This window comes from Parus major, chromosome 5 (assembly GCF_001522545.3).
Source record: "Parus major isolate Abel chromosome 5, Parus_major1.1, whole genome shotgun sequence".
Classification (NCBI taxonomy): Eukaryota; Metazoa; Chordata; class Aves; order Passeriformes; family Paridae; genus Parus; species Parus major.
The window spans coordinates 44,300,092-44,318,358 of NC_031774.1; the positions used below are offsets into that span (position 1 = coordinate 44,300,092).

General features: G+C 39.2%; 1 protein-coding gene and 1 long non-coding RNA gene across 3 annotated transcripts; one reads left to right on the forward strand and one right to left on the reverse strand.

Moving 5' to 3' along the window:
- Positions 1–390: 390 nt before the first annotated feature.
- LOC117244533 lies at positions 391–11,028 on the reverse strand. 2 transcript variants are annotated; one of them, XR_004497836.1, is made up of 4 exons: positions 10,942–11,028; positions 7,444–7,532; positions 738–791; positions 391–482 (listed from the first exon to the last, which is right to left on the reverse strand). It is a non-coding gene; the product is annotated as an uncharacterized LOC117244533 (long non-coding RNA). The 2 variants fall into 2 exon arrangements; XR_004497835.1 differs by lacking the exons at positions 391–482; positions 738–791 and having other exon boundaries at positions 5,360–7,532.
- On the forward strand, positions 2,895–10,224 carry GPR65 (G protein-coupled receptor 65). Its single transcript, XM_015631143.2, has 3 exons — positions 2,895–2,996; positions 4,685–4,780; positions 7,619–10,224. Exon 3 carries the CDS (start codon positions 7,740–7,742, stop codon positions 8,772–8,774), a length of 1,035 nt encoding a protein of 344 aa, XP_015486629.1. The 5' UTR covers positions 2,895–2,996; positions 4,685–4,780; positions 7,619–7,739; the 3' UTR covers positions 8,775–10,224.
- Positions 11,029–18,267: the final 7,239 nt, after the last annotated feature.

Consider the following 18,267-nt stretch of genomic DNA (forward strand, 5'->3'; position numbering starts at 1 on the left):
TTGTCTGTTGACCTCAGTATTTCATAGAGATGCTTCATGCGCCTAAAGGAGGAATGAGCCATCAGGAGATGCAGTGGCTAATGTCCTGCGTTGTGTAAGACCTGTGAAAAAGCCCCGGTTTTGCACGTTTCTAACCATAAAGAATGCCGTTTTTCGAGCCTCTGTCACTCCTTGTCATTGTGTGTCTACCACTGTCATTGAGGGATCTAATGTCTCAGTGATGACATTACCTGACTGACGTTTCCTGTTTATTTCTTTTTAAATAACAATACGAAGCACTCGCAAAACATTTTGCACTTTACAGCAATATCAAGTATTAACTAATGAACCTGCTCACACCCAAATGAGCTATATGATAGCATTATTACATGCAGACAGTCAGAGTGACTTCCTCAGGGCTACTGTGAGTCAGTGACACAGGTAGCATTATGCTTCAGGTCCTATTTCACATTCATTCCAGCAGACTGTACAGTTTTGCACACCTGGAAGGTTTAAAAAATGATTATGAACTATTATTTGTTTCATTTTTATAATTTCATTGATCAGTGCATCAATTTACTTCATGTAAAAGGCTTCAACTGTGAAATTCAGTCTCTTACTCACTCATGAGATCCTAAAATCGTCATTTTTCAAAACTTATATTTGCAATCCTTTGATGTGCTGAGTGCCCACCCTTTACAGTTGGTACAGAAAAACATTATCAGAATCTGCTTTGGTGGAAGGAAAAGGATATTTACATTCAACATTCATTCTGCATCTTGACCTTGTGCTGAACCAGTTTTTTCTTTAGACTGAAAGGAATGAGAAAGAGGTGCCTTTACACACAAATTCAGACCCTGATGGTAGATAAGGCCAGCTGAAAGAAGCAGTGGGGGGAACCATAAATTCCATAAGAATTCCACTAATTGACACAGATTGTTACTCAAGACTGTGCTATGTGTCTGGATTTAGAGTAAGAGAATAGAGACACAAGGAAAAAGAAAAAAAGGGGATATTAGGTGTTTCAGGAAGCTTGTACCTCTCAAGTACCTCAGCCAGTAGGGGAGGGAAATGTGGTGAGAATACAAGGATAAAAAGTCCCCTAAAAATTTTGAGAGACCCCATGGGGAATTCCCTATGTCCTCTCCCTCTATTCAAATAAAGTTACAGGACTTCTCTGTGCTCTTTTTGAACATAAACCTCTAGTGTGTGTGGATTAATTTTCCTGGCAACACCTTTGCTCATGGAGCCTTTGTAAACTCAAATTTAACTAATAAATATATTGAGGACTTACTTATTGCTTCTTTTCTAGGTAAGATTGTTTTCCACTGTTAATGCTTTTCTGTTTCAGGGTTGGATTTTTTTTTCTCAGCAAACATTAATAACACCTGTTGTTCTTGGATGACTGATCTGAGATACTGTGTATGTCCAGATCTCACAAAAACTCTGGAAAATTGTGCTGCTTACATCAGAAATTATTTTTTTGCATATGGACACAAGTAAAAATTTATTTTAACATACAGCTTTACTTCCAGAACTCATAAAAGGCATAATCTCCCCTCTTGTTTCCTTTGATCTTTCAGTTCTGCTGTCTGTCATCACAGCAAAGAACTGTAGATGTTTCTTTATTTCTAATAATGATAAGAACTGGTTTTTTTCTTCAGCAAAGTATAGAAATGCTCAACAAAATACCAGAACCAGCATACTGCACACTTAGTAGGTACCATGTTAGGATAAGGCACGTGTAAAGTTATGAAAGCAGATCTTCGTCTAATGACTTTTCTCTAAGTGAAAATGAAAGTGTGACTGAAATTTATTTTAGAAATTTATCTAAGCAAATGATCTTCCATTCACCAAACAGGAAAGGGCTATTATATCAGTTTGAGAATGGCCACAAGTGTTTGATAGTTTAGGCTTTGTGTAACAATCAGATCAGTACTTAAAAATCAGTGGATTAAAAGGTCACACTGAGTGAAAAAAAAAAAAAGGAACCAAATCTCTATACAGTAGTTTAATATTATAGAGCTGCCTGGTATTCTCAAGGAAGTCACTATGCCCCTGTTTTAGAACATTTCCATTTGTTCTCTTTCATTTCTCCTTAGCAGCTGAATCATCAAACCGGTCAGTTTTGGTGTTACGCAACAGATGGACATATCAAGTGAAATTGTACCCACTTTCTTAAAGCAGAATTGTATTGTTCCAAGCAGAATTTAAAAATACACACAATGAAGTATTCTGATCACAGAGGTGGAAGAGAAATATGCTCATGTAACAACTTTCCACCAGTCTAATTGAATAGAATTATCTGTTAAAGGAATCACTTATCTGAAAACTGCATCCAACCTCAGGTTATATAAAAGTACATAAATATTTAGCCTTTCACAGTGCATAAAATATGTGGCAAAATATATCCTTTGTTAACTAGAACTATTCATGGACTTCTCATAAATTATGAAAATAATTCTTTTTCCACAAACTCCTAAAGTCATCGTAAAACATTTTTCACCTCTTCTTAGGTGGATTCTTATTTGATTCTGTGATCAATTTGTAGAGAAAAGCAGGTGAGATCCTTCAGTCAACAGAAAACATACACATTTTGAATTTACACATGTAAACACAAATAAAACACAGCATTTTATTTCTGTGAATTGATTTCTCTGCAGAATATAATGTCTCCTAGATAAGAGGTGTATAATATACTAGGTTCATATAATTAGGCAATATTGTAAATTAAACTTACAAAGTCTCTAAAAGTATTCCTGTATCTACTGAGGTTGCTTCCACCCTTTGTTCATATCTTTTTTCTCATGGATAAGCTTAGTTCAATAAGGAATTGGGGACAGAAGAAAAAAGGAAGCAAAACCAAGAAATGTGTGAACTGCTGCCTGTTTATCTAACAGCAGCTTCCTGTCTCTGTATCTGATCAAGCAGAAGCAGACACTTTTCTTAGAGGCAGATACAGGTTACGCTGCCAATGGCGCAACAGGAGCCACTGCAGGGGACACGTGGCTGCCAAGGTAAGCGCTCGGGATCCAAGGAGCCAGGGACACAACGCCGTTCTGGGACAGGTTTCAACCTAGCTCTCCCCAATGGCATGCTGACATCATACATCTGAAAGAAGGGGCACAAAAGGGGCTGGAAAAGATTGCTTTGGGAGAAGGATTATTTCAATCCCAGCACAACCAAAACATGAGACTAAGGCTAAAGATATCAAAAGATTAAATTAGGAAAGACATGCCTAGGAATAGGAAAGAAAGCTGGATTCATTTTTTGTTGTAATGGCATTGCCATGATCAAAATACTGTTGATTACGAAAGGGGAAAGAATGGAGAAGAACTGTGTTTGGGGGTAAATTTTTAACATTCTGAGCTGTCCCTCACTTCACTGCAAAAAGTACCTCAGGCCTCACAAACGATTCTAGTAACTCTTTTATTAGTGTTCTTCAGTATTTTCAGACACTGGCAAGATATCCAGTGCTATTAATATCAATATGCAGAATGCTTAAAACTTAGCAGAAAAATAAGCTCTGGTATAAGTAGCTTCTTAGAATGCCAAATATCATGTGTGTGAAAATATATTGTATGTTTCTGTATGCATAGAAGAAAACATGATACACTTAATGATACAGCAAAATAATGCTTGCATGGCCTACATTGTATAAAACCTGTAGGTATTTTTTCCTATTTTCTCACATTAAGTGAATGTTATGCTTAATTAAACAGTCCATAAAATATATCTTAGTTAAAAAGCCCTTTTAGACCTGTTTGAGTCTCTACAGAATCTCATGGACTCCTGTGGGTGAAATTTAATGTTGCATGAGGAAAAATACTGTTAATTTTAAGAAAAAAATGCCATATTTCTGAAAGGTGTATTTCAACTCTCCTAAACTGTGAAGTCGTTCAGAATTGACTTTGGAGATCTTGTTAGGTAAAAAGAATTAGCTATGAAGCATCTTCTGCACTTGAAGAACTCAGCTTGGCAATAGAACTTATTTTGAGAACACAAAGCAAACTACTTTGTCAAAATTTCTAAAAGAGAAAAAGGAAAACAATCTGACTTTCCAACTTACGATTGATATACAGTATCACCAGTACTGCAGCTACTGCTCTAGCTCACACAGCTTTGTTTCTTTCTTCCCCTACAAAGTTTTTTACAGATAAGAGTATGAAATATCCTTTTGTATTTATATTTATGAAAGTTTAGCTTTCTACTTTGCGACTTTCAAAATGTCATAAAAGGAGAGACCACATAAAGCTCTCTGTGAACCTGAAGAAGATGCTGCAGAAACGTAATGATACAAATACGGTATATAATGACTACTTTTCTCTAGAAAATCTCACAAGGGTCCTTTGTAGGATTGTTTGCATACAGTACTTGAAGCATAACATTTGCTAGTTCATTTCTCTAAAATTTATGTTTCACTGACCCTTCAGAATTCTTGTACAGTGGATTTTTTGTAGCAAAATGACAGGGACAGGAACTATGATAATAAATTAATAATGTGACTAAAAGAAAAAATTACTGTTGAGAATTTATTTTTTTTATTTGAAACATCTAATTCGAAAACAAGTCTATAAAATAAGTCACAAGTATATGGAATTAGTCATAGTAGTTTTGGACCATGAGAATCAAATCATTAAACCAAAATTCCTTGATGGTTAAAAAAATATATAATTGGGGGAAATTATCAAATATTGTTTTTTAGGATAGCTGTAAGCCAATACCATCCTCCTAGGCAAAACCAGCAGGTGTACGCAGTGGCAGAGAGAAAACCTGGGAATGCTTCAGGTCATGCATTCAGGTAAGAATAATCATCTTGCATTACAAAGTCCTAATTATCAGAAAAACAACTCAGCAAGAAAGTGTGATATGGACTACTTCCTCTGAAATAAGGCCTCAAGCAATTTGAGTGAAATGTGTTGTAATCTGGTCAAAGTGGTACTTTCTGCTTTTATATTTCTGTGCAAGAAACTGCAGCATGCATTGTGGTAAGCTTCATTTGCTGGCTCTTTGACACACTTAAGTATAGGTCATCAATACGTGCCAGAATGACACACTTCTCATTATTCCCATCATTGAAAGCATGTCCTCACGTAAGTGCCATCAATGTGTCATCAAAGTTCGGACATGGATTACCTGGGGAATGCTACACAGCCTCCAGGGCTGTGTTCATAGGAACTAATGAACATACAGGTTAAGAAAGGAAGGCAGGGGGGTACAGTGACTTGTGAATATGAAGGACAGAAAAACCTTTCTGAGCTGAAAATTTTCATGTGGTCTCAACTCACTTCTTTGAATTTCATTTTTAGTGTCCCATCCTGCCATTAGTCAATTACACCTTCAGACATTAGTCCCTTAAGGCAGATGGCAGACGAGCAAAGCAAAGAACATGTGGTTTATTCAGAGAAGAGCAATATAAGGACAAGTGTTTTACATTATAATCAGTAAGATCAACAGAGCAAAACTCTCAGAAACAGTGAGATAAAATGAAAAAGCTGAAAAAAACCCAGGTGGTATGAGGAAATTGGTATGTTGATCTAAGAGTAGATACAAAAGAAGCTGTTGTGAGTAATAAGAGAGAAGTTGGGAGCTTATAAGGATGTCAAGTCTGCAATACAAGTTAACAAAAGAGAAAGGGTTTATGGGGGAGGGAGAAGGAATTCCAATTTCTCAGTCACGAGACTAGGAAACACTGCCTCATACACTTGCTGCATTACACACATGCTTCTGAAAGGGCATGTTTCCCTCTCAGACATGAAGAGACCTGTCATAGGAAAAGTGTGATTAGGAGAAGAGGTAGGTATTTTATCTTTGATTCATCTGGTCTGCCTGCATACATTTGATTTCATTTTGGTGAGAAGTGGGTCACAATACCCTGGGATAGAATTTCTCGAGCTAGATTTTTATCTTGTGGTACTTACATATACTGATAAGCTTATACCGCCCAATTTACTGTGTGGTTTTATGAAACCAAGCTGAAATGCAGACATCTTATGTCTTATATATAGACATGGCATTTTTTTTTAAGTAGTCATCATGTTGATAAAGTCCCTCAATGGACCAAATTGGCAAGTCCTTCTCAAGAGTTTTCCTTGACTTTCAAGCTTGTGAATGAGTTTAGTGCTAGCTCTTAAGTTAAGCAACTTGATCAAATAAGGCATTGGCAGGTAAAATTGAATATGTGCTTTCTGGGTAGTTTTGTCACTGCTCCTTTTTTTTATGAATAATAATGAAAGGGGTTTTTTGTGGACAAGAGATCCATATAATAACCTCTCAGCACAGGCAATAAACCTGTTTGGGTTTTTCTGATAAACCCACAAACACATCAAACCTACAAAAGGATGAATTTTTCTAACCACATATTTTAGAAAGTTTCTGCAGACAAGATGTATTCCATTGGAGTTCTTTTCCATGTGGAACAGTTGTAGATGTGCTATTTTGCAACCTACTCATTCTTCAGGCTCTTCACCTCCTCTGCTGCAGTCCAGTTTCTCAGCACAGATGAGCAGCAGTCTCTCAAGCAGTTGGCGTATTTGGCAGTGTAACTGGACTGCAACCAATATTTTCCATTCTTGTGTTTCCTGAACGTAACAATTAGATGTTCTCTAGAGAAGGGAGCTGCTGAATGTCAGAGCTGTGACACAATCAGTGAGTACCAGCTGTCTCACCACTATGGCTGTACACCCTTTCTTACTGAAAGGTCAGCTCTTCTTTGTGTTTCTAAGGCTCACACACACAACTCCTCCAGTCCCACTGCTTTAGTCAGGCCTGCCATTTTACTAATATTTTCATGTTGAAGCTGTTGATAACCACAGTCCCGGAAGTGACTAAGAAAAGTTTAATTGCTAATGGCTTTATAAGCTCATGCATCACAGCTCCAATTTTTAGAGGGAAGAAGTGTAAATGAAAAACTGTACTCAGTCTCCACCTCACTTGTTCAACCCAGCAGATTGTCATGTGCAGGCAGGAACTCAGTAGCCTGGCAGGTTTCACACCAGGGTTTCTGGTACATGCAGTAAGTCATGCTGGAAGAGCACAGCTGATGGCAACTTCATGTGGGATCACATACAAAGGAGGAGAGAGGAAGCAGGGATGTGTGAGGATGCAAACATGACAAGAGCAATTTGCAGTAGGGAAATATACCAGATACACATTTTCCTCTTCTGAGCAGATCCCAACATCCAGTGGTACCTGAATCCCTGTATTTCTATCTTTGTCTCTCCATTGCCTTGGAGGAGAGGAGGTTATTTGGGATACATTTCAAATCTACCATATTCATATTCCCAAAACAGTGCTTACCAGGAAAATTGAAAGTGTACATCTATTATTTTATTTGTGGTTCACTTTCTGATCTCCTTTAACTCTCCCACAAGAGAGACCCAGGATTGCAGGACACCACCCCACTCCTAGAAGTGTCTTAACTATTCATCCTGCTTCTGCTGTAGAAGCTTCCATCTAACTGACCTTGACAACCTTAGATTTTGGGTTCCTCTTCCGATGCAATCTGGGAGCATTAATATCCTCCGGTCTCCTAAAAGCACGGTTTCTTTCTTCTAAAAAAAAAAAAAAAGTCACACACCAAGAATCCCATAAAAACAACAGAAATGTTATCGCTGACATTTTTTCTTTTTGGTAACAGAGGCCTGGAATCTTGTCAATCAGGTTCTGAAGAACTAACAGATGACAACCTATTGGTCTACAACAAGGGGTTTTATTGCACCCAAGCTGGAATTATCTCAAGTTTACTACTGGGGTGGACAATGAACAACACTGAGTGCCATGATGATCACACCCTGGATAAGTATTTGTTTCCATTTGTGTACAGCACTGTGATGATGATCAGTATTCCCATCAACTGCATATCCCTGTATGTATCTTGCATTCAGGTGAGGAAGAAGAATGAGTTAGCAGTCTACATCTTTAGCCTGTCCCTGGCTGACCTTTTGTACTCTTTGATTCTGCCGCTGTGGATTGATTATGCCTGGCATGGAGATGACTGGAGGCTCTCTGCCTTGCTTTGTCAGATTTTTGCCTTCCTTATGTATATGAATTTCTACACCAGTACTGCGTTCCTTGCTTGCATCTCTCTTGACAGGTACCTGGCATTAGTTCACCCCTTGAAGCTCCAGTACCTGCGCACAAGAAGATTTTCATTGATTGTCAGCATAATTGTTTGGCTTCTGGAAAGCATCTTTAATTCAGTCATATTGGTGTACAAAGAAGTATTCAATGATCCTTGCAATTTCACGAATCATACATTGTGCTATGATAACTACCCCCTGGAAAGGTGGCAGGCAAACATAAATTTATTCCGGATATGCTCAGGGTATGTGGTCCCTTTGGTAATCATTGTGTTTTGCTACCATAAAATCTACCAAGTGGTGAGGTATAACCAAGCCACAGTAGATGAAGAAAAGAAAAAAGTGAGGAAACTTATTCTGAACATCACAGTTACTTACCTTGTTTGCTTCACTCCTTATCACGTTGTACTGCTTATCCGCAGCATCAAAGAGCCTTCCACCTCTGACCCACACCTTTTGTTGTTGATGTATAAGGTTTACAGAATCACACAGGCCTTAACAAGTTTGAACTGCATTGCGGATCCCATTCTGTATTGCTTTGTGAGTGAAACCGCACGAACAGACATAGTGAATTTGCTCAGGTGTTGCTTGTGCCTGCGAAAGCGTGAGGAAGACCAAGCCAAAGAATATGCTCTGTGCAGTTCTGCTACAAAAAACACTGCACTGACCACCTACAGAACTTCCTGTGAAACACAGTCTGTCAAAAATTCCTGAATGAGCACATGCAAAAGAAAACTGGATAACCTGAAAGGAAAAGAAAGAAAAATTCCTCTCCAGTCTGTACCTAGGAAATGCCCCAAAACACAGAGATACCAGTCTAAGCAAAACCTGTAGCTGGAGCCAATAAGAATTTCATATAGGGTCGATGAAAACAATGGAGTATCAACACATATGTTTAAATCACGTATGGTACATAAATCAGTGATAAGGAACAAACGCACAGTCAAGAAGGATGGCTGTGACATGCTGACAGAATTACTGAGGATCCCCCACAGAACTGTCTCCTGTTGCAGCTTGCTAGCCAGCCTGCTGCAATGTACTAAACCAGAGGAAGACTGGAGTCCTCTTTGTCCTGATTAGCAAAGGAGCAGGCAGAGGGAGCATGGTAAATTTCTCTGTAATTTCATGGTGTCATTTATGCTGCTGTGATGGTCCTTGTGTTTCATTAAAGATTCAAATTCTTCTTTAGCATACCCCTGAGAGCAGACACTTCTCAAAAAAAGTTTTACCTCCTGTGTACAGGCACTTACCTGCCCTTAAGCTTTTGTTTTCCTTGAAAAATACATGTTCTAATGTATAACTGTATGTGATGCGGTTTCATTACAATACCAGTATTGGGTTTCAGGTAGTTGAAGATTCATTAATTCAAGTGCCCATAAAGAAGCAAATTCTAGCCACCACTGCTTTGACTTGGATGAAACTTTCCCTGATACATGCAGAGGAGGAAGAGAAAGTGAGGTTTCACATCTCAGTAATGGAAAGGGACAGCCTTTAGAGTTGCTTATTATGACTGAAATCTGGGGTGTGGTTCCGTTTCCAGACTCAATAAATTAAGGTTTGCATCCATTTACTTAACTGCACATGGAGGCCTCAGCTAGACGTTCCAGGGCTCTCAGTCTGCCAGTTTTAAGAAAATTAAACAGGCCAGACAGCAATACTGGCAAACCAGCAAAGAATGTGAATGTACCAAGAAACAGTAAGAATGGAAGCAAAAGAACCCACATTTTGCAAGAGTTGATGTTAGCACAAACCAGAAGTGCAGGATAACTCAGGGACTTGTTCATGTGCAGGCCCCAGAAACAGCTGCCTGGCCTCCTGGTTCCCTGTCCCATCCAGACACATGACCCTCTGAAAAGAGTTAAAACATTACATTTTTTTCTTCTCTCACAACTTTTTTACTTTTTCTCAATTCCCAGAAAAAAAATATTTGGTTATGGTGGGTTTTTTTATTTCATAGGGAAAGAATTTTTCTTTTCATAAAAAAAAAAATTGCCCTCTAGCCATTTGTGTGGTGGAAAGACACAAATTCAGCACCTTTTTAGGTCTGACATTATGTATGGAGGATGTGCATAAAATGGTCATAAACAATAAGATATTTCTTATGAGAATATCCCTCTTTGTATAAATTAAAAATTTCTCCGTTGCAAAGAGCATTTCCATGGTTTTCATGAGTTGCTGTGTGTCTGTATAAATGGGACCTTGCCAGGCTGTGCAAGCTGGGCTTGTTCAGCCTGGAGAAGAGAAGACTTTGGGGGACTTAATGGCAGCTTTGAAATCCTGCAAAGAGGGTATTGAGAAGATGGAGCTTCTTCACAAGAGCTCATAGCAGGAGTGATGTGTTTTAAGACTGGCTGGAAATAAGGGACCCTGCAACCTCTCGCTCAACCCCCTTCTGTCTCTCCACAGACAAGTGGAATGGAAAAGAGAATCAAAGTAAAACTTGTAAGTTGATATAAAAACAGTTTTATAATCAAAAATAAATTAAAAATTTAGTAATAATGGTCAATCATAATAACAATGATAATAATAAGGGAAAAAAACAAGTGATACACAACACAATTGCTCACCACCCACTGACCAATTCCAGACCCCACTCCCTGAGCCCAGATCAGCCACCCTTCTGGGTGACTTTCCCCAGGTTATATACTGGGCATGACATTTTATTGTGTGGAATATCCCTTTGGCCAGTTTGGGTCACCTGTCCCAGCTATGCCCTCTTCCAGCTCTTTTGCAAACCTCCTCACTGGCAGAGCATGAGGCAAGTAAAAAGTCCTTTACTTATGATAAACACTTAACAAAACCCAAAACACATCAATGTGTTATCAACACACATTCTGAATTCAAGACACTGTAACAGCTATTGAAAGAAACTTAACCTTACCTGTGCTGAAGCCAGGACAAGGAGGGACAAGAAATCACCTGTATAACTTGAAGCAAGGGTCAGAGTTGATATAAGGAAGAGTTTTTGAGCTATGAAGAACTGACAAGCAGTGGAGCAGGATGCACCGAGATGTTCTGTGTGCTCCATCCTCAGTCATTTCCAATACCCAACTCATCAAAGCTTGAGCAACATCTGACCTTGTAGCTGACCTTCCCTTTAGCAGAAGGTTGCGCTTGAGATACCCTGAGGTCCCTTCAAACCAAAATTTTCCTGTGATCCTGTGGGTAGTCTTTATTCTGGCTGTTGCCTTCCTCTCTAGAAAATGATGTTCCCTTCTCTTTTTTGTTTCCATTTACTGGATTTTGTTTTGATGTGGATTTGTGTTTTTGATTTAGGTTTGTTTTTTTTCTGTAGTTCCTTCTTATATATTATGAAGGAAGAATTATGCAAGCAGTGGTGCAAGTTACTTCATCGTGAATTTTTTCCACTGCTGACCTATGCATTTTGCAACAGAATGTGAAATTTCACAGTAGCATTGAAATAAAAGAAGAACCAAAATTCAATGTAACTTCATGGAAAAAAATAACTCAGAGGTTGATTTTTAAATCTTTCACATGCCATAAAGGTTGGAAAGTCAATTCTATTTGGGCTTTTAATTTAAGGAATTTAAGAATTCATTTTAAAAATAATGAAAACAAAAGCTAGACAACAAAACTGAGTCAAATTTAACCTCTGTGTCAGGGAGTAGTTAGAGCTGGCAGCTCTGAAAGGGGCAGGGAGCCAGGAGCTGAGTGTGACAGCCAGGCAGACTGGGCAGCATCGTCACCAACACGCCACAGTCCCACGGCACCCCAGCGAGGCAGAAGAGCAGGTCTGGCCAACTGTTCTCTGATCACCAGACAAACCTCTGGTGACAAGGCAGGTCTGAGGTCAGCTGGGAAGCCAAGTCAGGAAGGCAACCTTGGGATCAGCAAAGGTACAAGGCTGGACATGGCAGCACCATGTCAGCATTGGCCTGTGCACAGGCAGTTCATTCCTAATGTAGTAGGAGAAGAGATCACAGACTGTTGGTAAAGTGACCCTTAGCCTCTGCAAAAAGCTTAATTTCCACAAAATTTCACCTTGAGATTTTACGTTCTTTAATATTCCACCAAAGCTCATGAAAGCCATAGCATGGACCAGCTTTCATGGGTATCTGTGGATGTTTTTCATAGCATCATTTCCTGTGGTACCTCCCTGCATAGGTTATGGAAAATGTCATCCAGGTTCCAAAATGTCATCCATGCTATATATTATTGTTATTGAATATTCCACTTAGAATTCCTGATGGCTCTGCAGGTAAAAAACAAATGCTAATCCACAGGAGCTCTTCCCAAAGAAATGACATTCCTTGCACAAATGAGTTTATGAAATTCACTTCCTATTTAATAGCAAGAAGAAAGGCATGCATTTAAATTCCATTTTCCTCACAGACAATGCCTACAAACATTAGTGTACAGTCTCCGTGAGTCACCATAGTTCCTATCTCACTTCAAATCAATATAATAAGAATATGGATAATTAAAAGGGCTGTGATGGTAATTTAATTAATATCCACAGGGCATGAAATGTCAGTGCCAAAGAATATTGCTGTCAGCTTAATAGAAATAGGGGTGAATTTGTGTATCAATAATTCTCTTAAAACAGAACCTGTCTGCCAAAAGTTCAGCAAATATATAGCTCAGCTTCATAAGTTGAGGGATTTTCAGTGAATTGTGATGACCTAGCTGGTAGAATTCCAGACATCATTTAATCTGGGTTTTTTTTCAGAATCTTAGAATCATTAAGGTTGGAAAAGAGCATTAAGATAATCTAGTCCAACTATCAGCCACAACCTGCATCCCTGCAGATCATTATTCTGTTCTGCAATACCTACACATAAGGTTCACTTTGTTAATGTCAGTGCAGCCAGTCCTGACTCACAAGGTCTCTGACAGAGACACCTGCCTAGCCTGTGGCTTTTTTCCTTTTATCTTTTTTCTTTTTTTTTTTTTTGAATGTCTAACACATCTAACTGCAGAACTAGTGAAAAAGATGAAGTATGAATTTGAGTTATAAAGATAATGTATTGCACTTCCTGTTAGGATTCACAGAGAATGATGCTGCTGAAATCATTCTGATAAGTCTAGTGACGAGTCTTCAGTGATGTCACTCTTGATTAAATACCAGTAGAGAAGAGAGCAGTGGGCCATAGTTTAGTCATGTGCCAATTTCCATACTACCAGTTTCATCATTAAATCTAGGTCTCTGTTTTCTAACATGGTAAAGAACCAAACTATTCATTTGGTCCCACCTCCACACAGCAGAGAGGGAGAACATGGATAGGAGTATAAGATGCTTGGCACCAGCAGGACCACAGTGGCAGAAAACCAGCTTGCCCAGAGCAAGGCTGCAGGGAAGGAAAGTGAAGCACAGTGCTGAGCTCAGCAGGAGCCAGGGCAGCTGCTGCACCCACAGGCCACTGTTGCCAGTTGCCAAGGCTCTCCTGGTGGTCTCCAAGCCCTGTGAGATGGCAGCTTGCCCCTGCCCAAGGCCACCAACTCCTCAGCACCTGCAGGGTCCCCAGTGGGGTTGATCCAAGGCAGCATCTGATAAGTGATGCTCTAGTACTGATAAGGGGAAAAAATCAAAACACATTGTGCAAGTGTTTTTCATAAAGATTTTTTATTTTATGGCTGCACCACAATGGCTGTGTTACTAACAAGTTGCTAGCCTAAGCTGACACAGGGAATTTTTGGCTGTTCAGACATGAATTAAAAGTAACCAAGCTATTTCACCTAAATCCTTTAATGCCCTAGAAAGACATAAAGTATGTTCTGAACTAGAACTTCAGAAAAGAGAAACACAAACCAATTAAAAAAAAAAATGAAAGAGAAAACATTAAGGATAAGATTGCATTGGATGATATATAAAAGGCCTGATCCAGGTGAATTACAAAGATACTGCACAAGAGAGAGTCAGATTCTCATCTTTGCCAGCCTAGAGGTATTGCCAGCAGAGTATAACTTACAGCCTGTATCCAGCCTCTGTACAGCAGAGTGTGTGTCCTACAGCATCTCACTGAATATCAGAGTACACACATCGTATCACTAATGTGGCATGGAAGTGCTAAAACAGTGGGAGGTGCAAAAAAAGTGGGAAAATAGGTCAATCCCTTTTTTCTTTTTATTTTCAAAATTAACTTTGAATATTTTGGTGCACAGACTCACAGCTCCTTTAAATGGAGTGTGAGAGAAATTGAAAAATATAAAAGATGAAGTCTCAAGAGCAAAGGTAGCTGTTACTTTGAACTTAGCATTTTGAGAAATGTTATTGCTATAGCAACTGCTAAAGGTTCAATACAGAGATAAAAGATTCTTTTGTTTAATTTTCCTGGTAAAGTCAGTATCTGTTGCTGGATGAAAAACAGAGCTGATGACAGATTGGGTAGAAGAAGCACTGTACCAGTGCCCAATCCTATATAACCTTGTGGGGTGAGAGGCTGGACATGACCCTGCAGTGTGCACTCACAGCCCAGAAAGCCAATCCTATCCTGCATCCAAAGCAGTGTGGGCAGCAGGGCAAGGCAGGAGATTCTGCCCTTCTACTCTCCCTGCTCTGCACTGGTGAGACCCCACCTGCAGTGCTGCATCCAGCTCTGGAGTCCCCAGCACAGGAAGGACATGGACCTGTTGGAGTGAGCCCAGAGGAGGATCTTCAAGGTGATTAGAAGAATGGAGCAGCTCTCCTGTGAAGAAAGGCTGAGAGATTTGGGTTTGTTCAGCCTGGCAAAGAGGAGGCTTCAGGATGATCTAATTGTGGCCTCCCAGAACCTGAAGGGGACCTGTGAGAAAGATGGAGAGGGACTTTTACAAGGGCATGTAGGGGTAGGACAAGGGAGAAAGTAGGTTTAGATTAGATACTGGGAAGAAACTCTTTACTGTGAGAGTGGTGAAGCACTGGAACAGGTTGCCCAAAGAAATGGTGGATGCCCCATCCCTGGAGGTGTTCAAGGCCAGGTTGGATGGGGCTTGGAGTGACCTGGTCTGGTGAAAACTTTCCCTGCCCATGGCAGAGGGGTTGGAACCAGGTGATCTTTGAGGTGCCTTCCAGCCCAAGCCATTCTATGATTCTATGATGATTCTTCAGCTTTATATGTGGCATGTTGCCTTTCAAAGGACTTACTGAAGTTCCCTTAACATAAACATTGATTTACACAAGCTTTTCACAAGAGGTGGTCCTGATATCCCTAAATTTGTGCTATATTTCATACCAGCTGCAGCTTTATTTTGATTTTGTGTAGAATCTTAGCCTTACCTGCCATTTCTGCCTGTTTAAAAAAAATCTTCCTTTAAACAACAGAATAATGTTGGCTGTTTTTCTGACCCCACATGAAGAACTACACCCAGGAAAAAATTTATTTCAAATTTCTAGCATTTTAGCATGGAGGTTTTTTCACCTCAATCCTAATCATATCTCAGGCCTATCTTGAACAGTTGGAGAAATTGTCACCCCAGTTTCCTTCATCTGATAGCTGGTATCTTACCAGATGTCCCAACAGGTACTAAATCCAGAAAGCTACAATCTAAAGGAGAAATCTGTACACTGTGTTCTGTTTCACATGCTCAATTACATGTGTGAGGAAACACTGTGAGGAAAATGCTGTTGATCCTGTAAATCAGGAATTCCTTAGACTCACATCCTTAAATGAAATGAAGTGGTGAGACTGAGGTGAGTATCCTAATTTGAGGTACCAGGTCTCCCTTGTCTGAAAAGGTGGTCTGGTTTATGGCAATTCCTCTTCTTAATTATCATTTCACCACAGGATACCCAAGGACTCTTAAACAACAAGGAAGTTCTTAATGGGCAAAAGGAACTTTTAAGTCTGCTAAATACCTAACAAGCAATTCCTGAGATTCATTGTGTTCTCAGAATGAGAGCATAAACTCATGGCTTCACTGTCTTTGCTTATCCTCATTCAGTGCAACACAATAAATAATCCACAGTAAACCAAAGTTTCTGTCGATTCTCCTTCTGTATTGTGGCAGAAAAAAAAAAAACAGAAAAGGTCAGACTATTGAGGACTGCTGATTTATTCATGGTAATCCCGTGAAAACACGTGAGCTCTCCTTCCTGGCATGCAGAGAACAAGCACATGTCACTGTCTGGCAGCTCAGTGTATGTGAACCTAATATAGGTTCTGTGGAGCACAACCAAAGTAGGAAAAAGCTCCATCCTGAGATGTCTTACAGGGAAACAATGCTGCAGTCACATTTGTTGCAGAGTTTGTGCCAGAAATGTGTGAAGTACAGGATATAATTTCTTAGACACATTTCTGATGTGATCAGTGCCAGTCTTCCTGCCCCATCTGATGGCTCACAATGCAGGGTCTCTGCACCGTTCATGTGCAACTCGGCCCTCATAACAAGGAGGAGGAAGATACTGCAGTGGATTGGGAAGTGTACTGTGACTCCACATTAACTTTGCATTGAACTTTGCATCTGTGAAAATTCCCCATGCTCTGTTTGAGAAGACCATTTTGTCATGAAGTCTAGCGTTCAAACTTAGAGGATCATTTACTTCTGTGGAAAGCAGGAAATAAATTTAGGCAGTAGCATTTAGCAGTTTAAAATTAGACCTATTTGGGGAGAGAAAAAAAAATCCTGAAGGTTTTTTTAATCCTTAGTACACTGCTAGTAGATAAAATTTTGATTTTATATAAGCCTGACATATGCAGTTTCAAAAAGATCTAGAAATATTCATCAGCAGTAAGCACCATAACTCTATCTCTACCAAAGCAAGTCAAGGAAAATAACTTTCTATGAGTGAAAAAAACACTGATTCTTCCTGTCTCACTGTTGTTTATACTCATGATTTCTTCATAATTCTTTCATGTGGTTATCTGAATGTCACAGCTCTTGTATGTGGAAGTTCATGTGTATTTTCCCTTACTTTTTCTTGTGTCTGTACAATTTTAATTTTAAAATACTAAAACTAGGACATGAAAAAATAATCTAAAATATAGTATATTTAACTGTAACTGATTTTTAAATAAAATCTTAAGAGTGATTTGCTATGCATTTTTGAAAAATTGTCATTTTATTTCTTCAGTGTACCAGGAAACAACGTACATATGATGTGTCATGGTGGAAATAATAGAAAAGTGTCTTGATCACTCAGATCAAGCAAAAGAAACCTGCAAAATTAATTTAGCTGGAAGCCTTTCAAAAACTTCCCAAGTACATATAGGTACATATAGGTTTATCTTTTCTTTGTTGCACATTCAATTCAGTACAGACATCCTAAAAGTGAAACCACTTCTGGATACTTTTGGTTTTAGCCAGTTCTGCAGTTTATTTTTAGCAGTTCATTCAGAGAAACCAGGATCAGAGACCTTTTGAAGCACTACCTGTGCAGGATGCATAAGACACCCAATGCAGGTATTAAATCAGGCTCTTCACTCAAGAATCCTGTAAATACATTGTGAAGACAATAAAGTGAGTGCCTAATGATTGCAGTGAGAGGTGATAGAAACACGTGTGCTTAGATATGTATTATTTTATGAAAAATGCCTGTGTTCCTGTCACTTCAGCAAATACATTTTTCCTTAAATTCTTGGGGTTTTTTCTTGTAAAATATAATTATCACTCAAACTTAAATGCAGTGGAATATTATGACTAATTCAGCTGTATTTACAAAAGCCTTGTGTAAAATGAGTGAGCTGAGAGCCTGTCCTCACTAGGTGGCGATTTTGGTCTGTTTAGGCAGTTTTGTGGAAAGGCATTAAAGCATCCCTAGTTTAAAGCTGTGTTTCTAAAACAGAAGAAAAGGAGGTTTGGGGATGGAGCTGTCCCGAGCTCCCAGGAGGCTGCAGTGAGCCACCATGGTCCTTCAACCTCTGCCTTGAACTCCAGGAGCTGTCAGGCTGGCAATCGTCAGACCCAGGAGCAAAACAAAAAAGGCCCAACAGTGAGCCTTGAGAGCTGGCTACAGTAGTACACCATCAACTCTCATTTTTCTGCTTCAGCCATGTGCATCTAAACATTATATTTAACAAAGAAAAATGTTCACTGTTATTCTGAGCAAGTCCATCCAGTGTGAAGCCTTAGATTTCTCTCCTTCCTTTTTCTTTTGCCTCCATTTCACTAGTCCTTACATTTATTTGCTTCTTTTTTCTTTCTCCAGAGTTTGTTCCTCTATATTGCTCCACCCTGGTCCATTATATGTCCTGAAGAATATTTATTAAAAAATCTCTGCTCATCTCCTTACATCTTTATTACTAACATAAGCAACCCTGAGCCATGGCAC

What these genes read in the sequence shown, in the direction of transcription:
- GPR65 (XM_015631143.2), top strand. Translation starts at nt 7,740, where the DNA reads ATGAACAACACTGAGTGCCATGATGATCACACCCTGGATAAGTATTTG.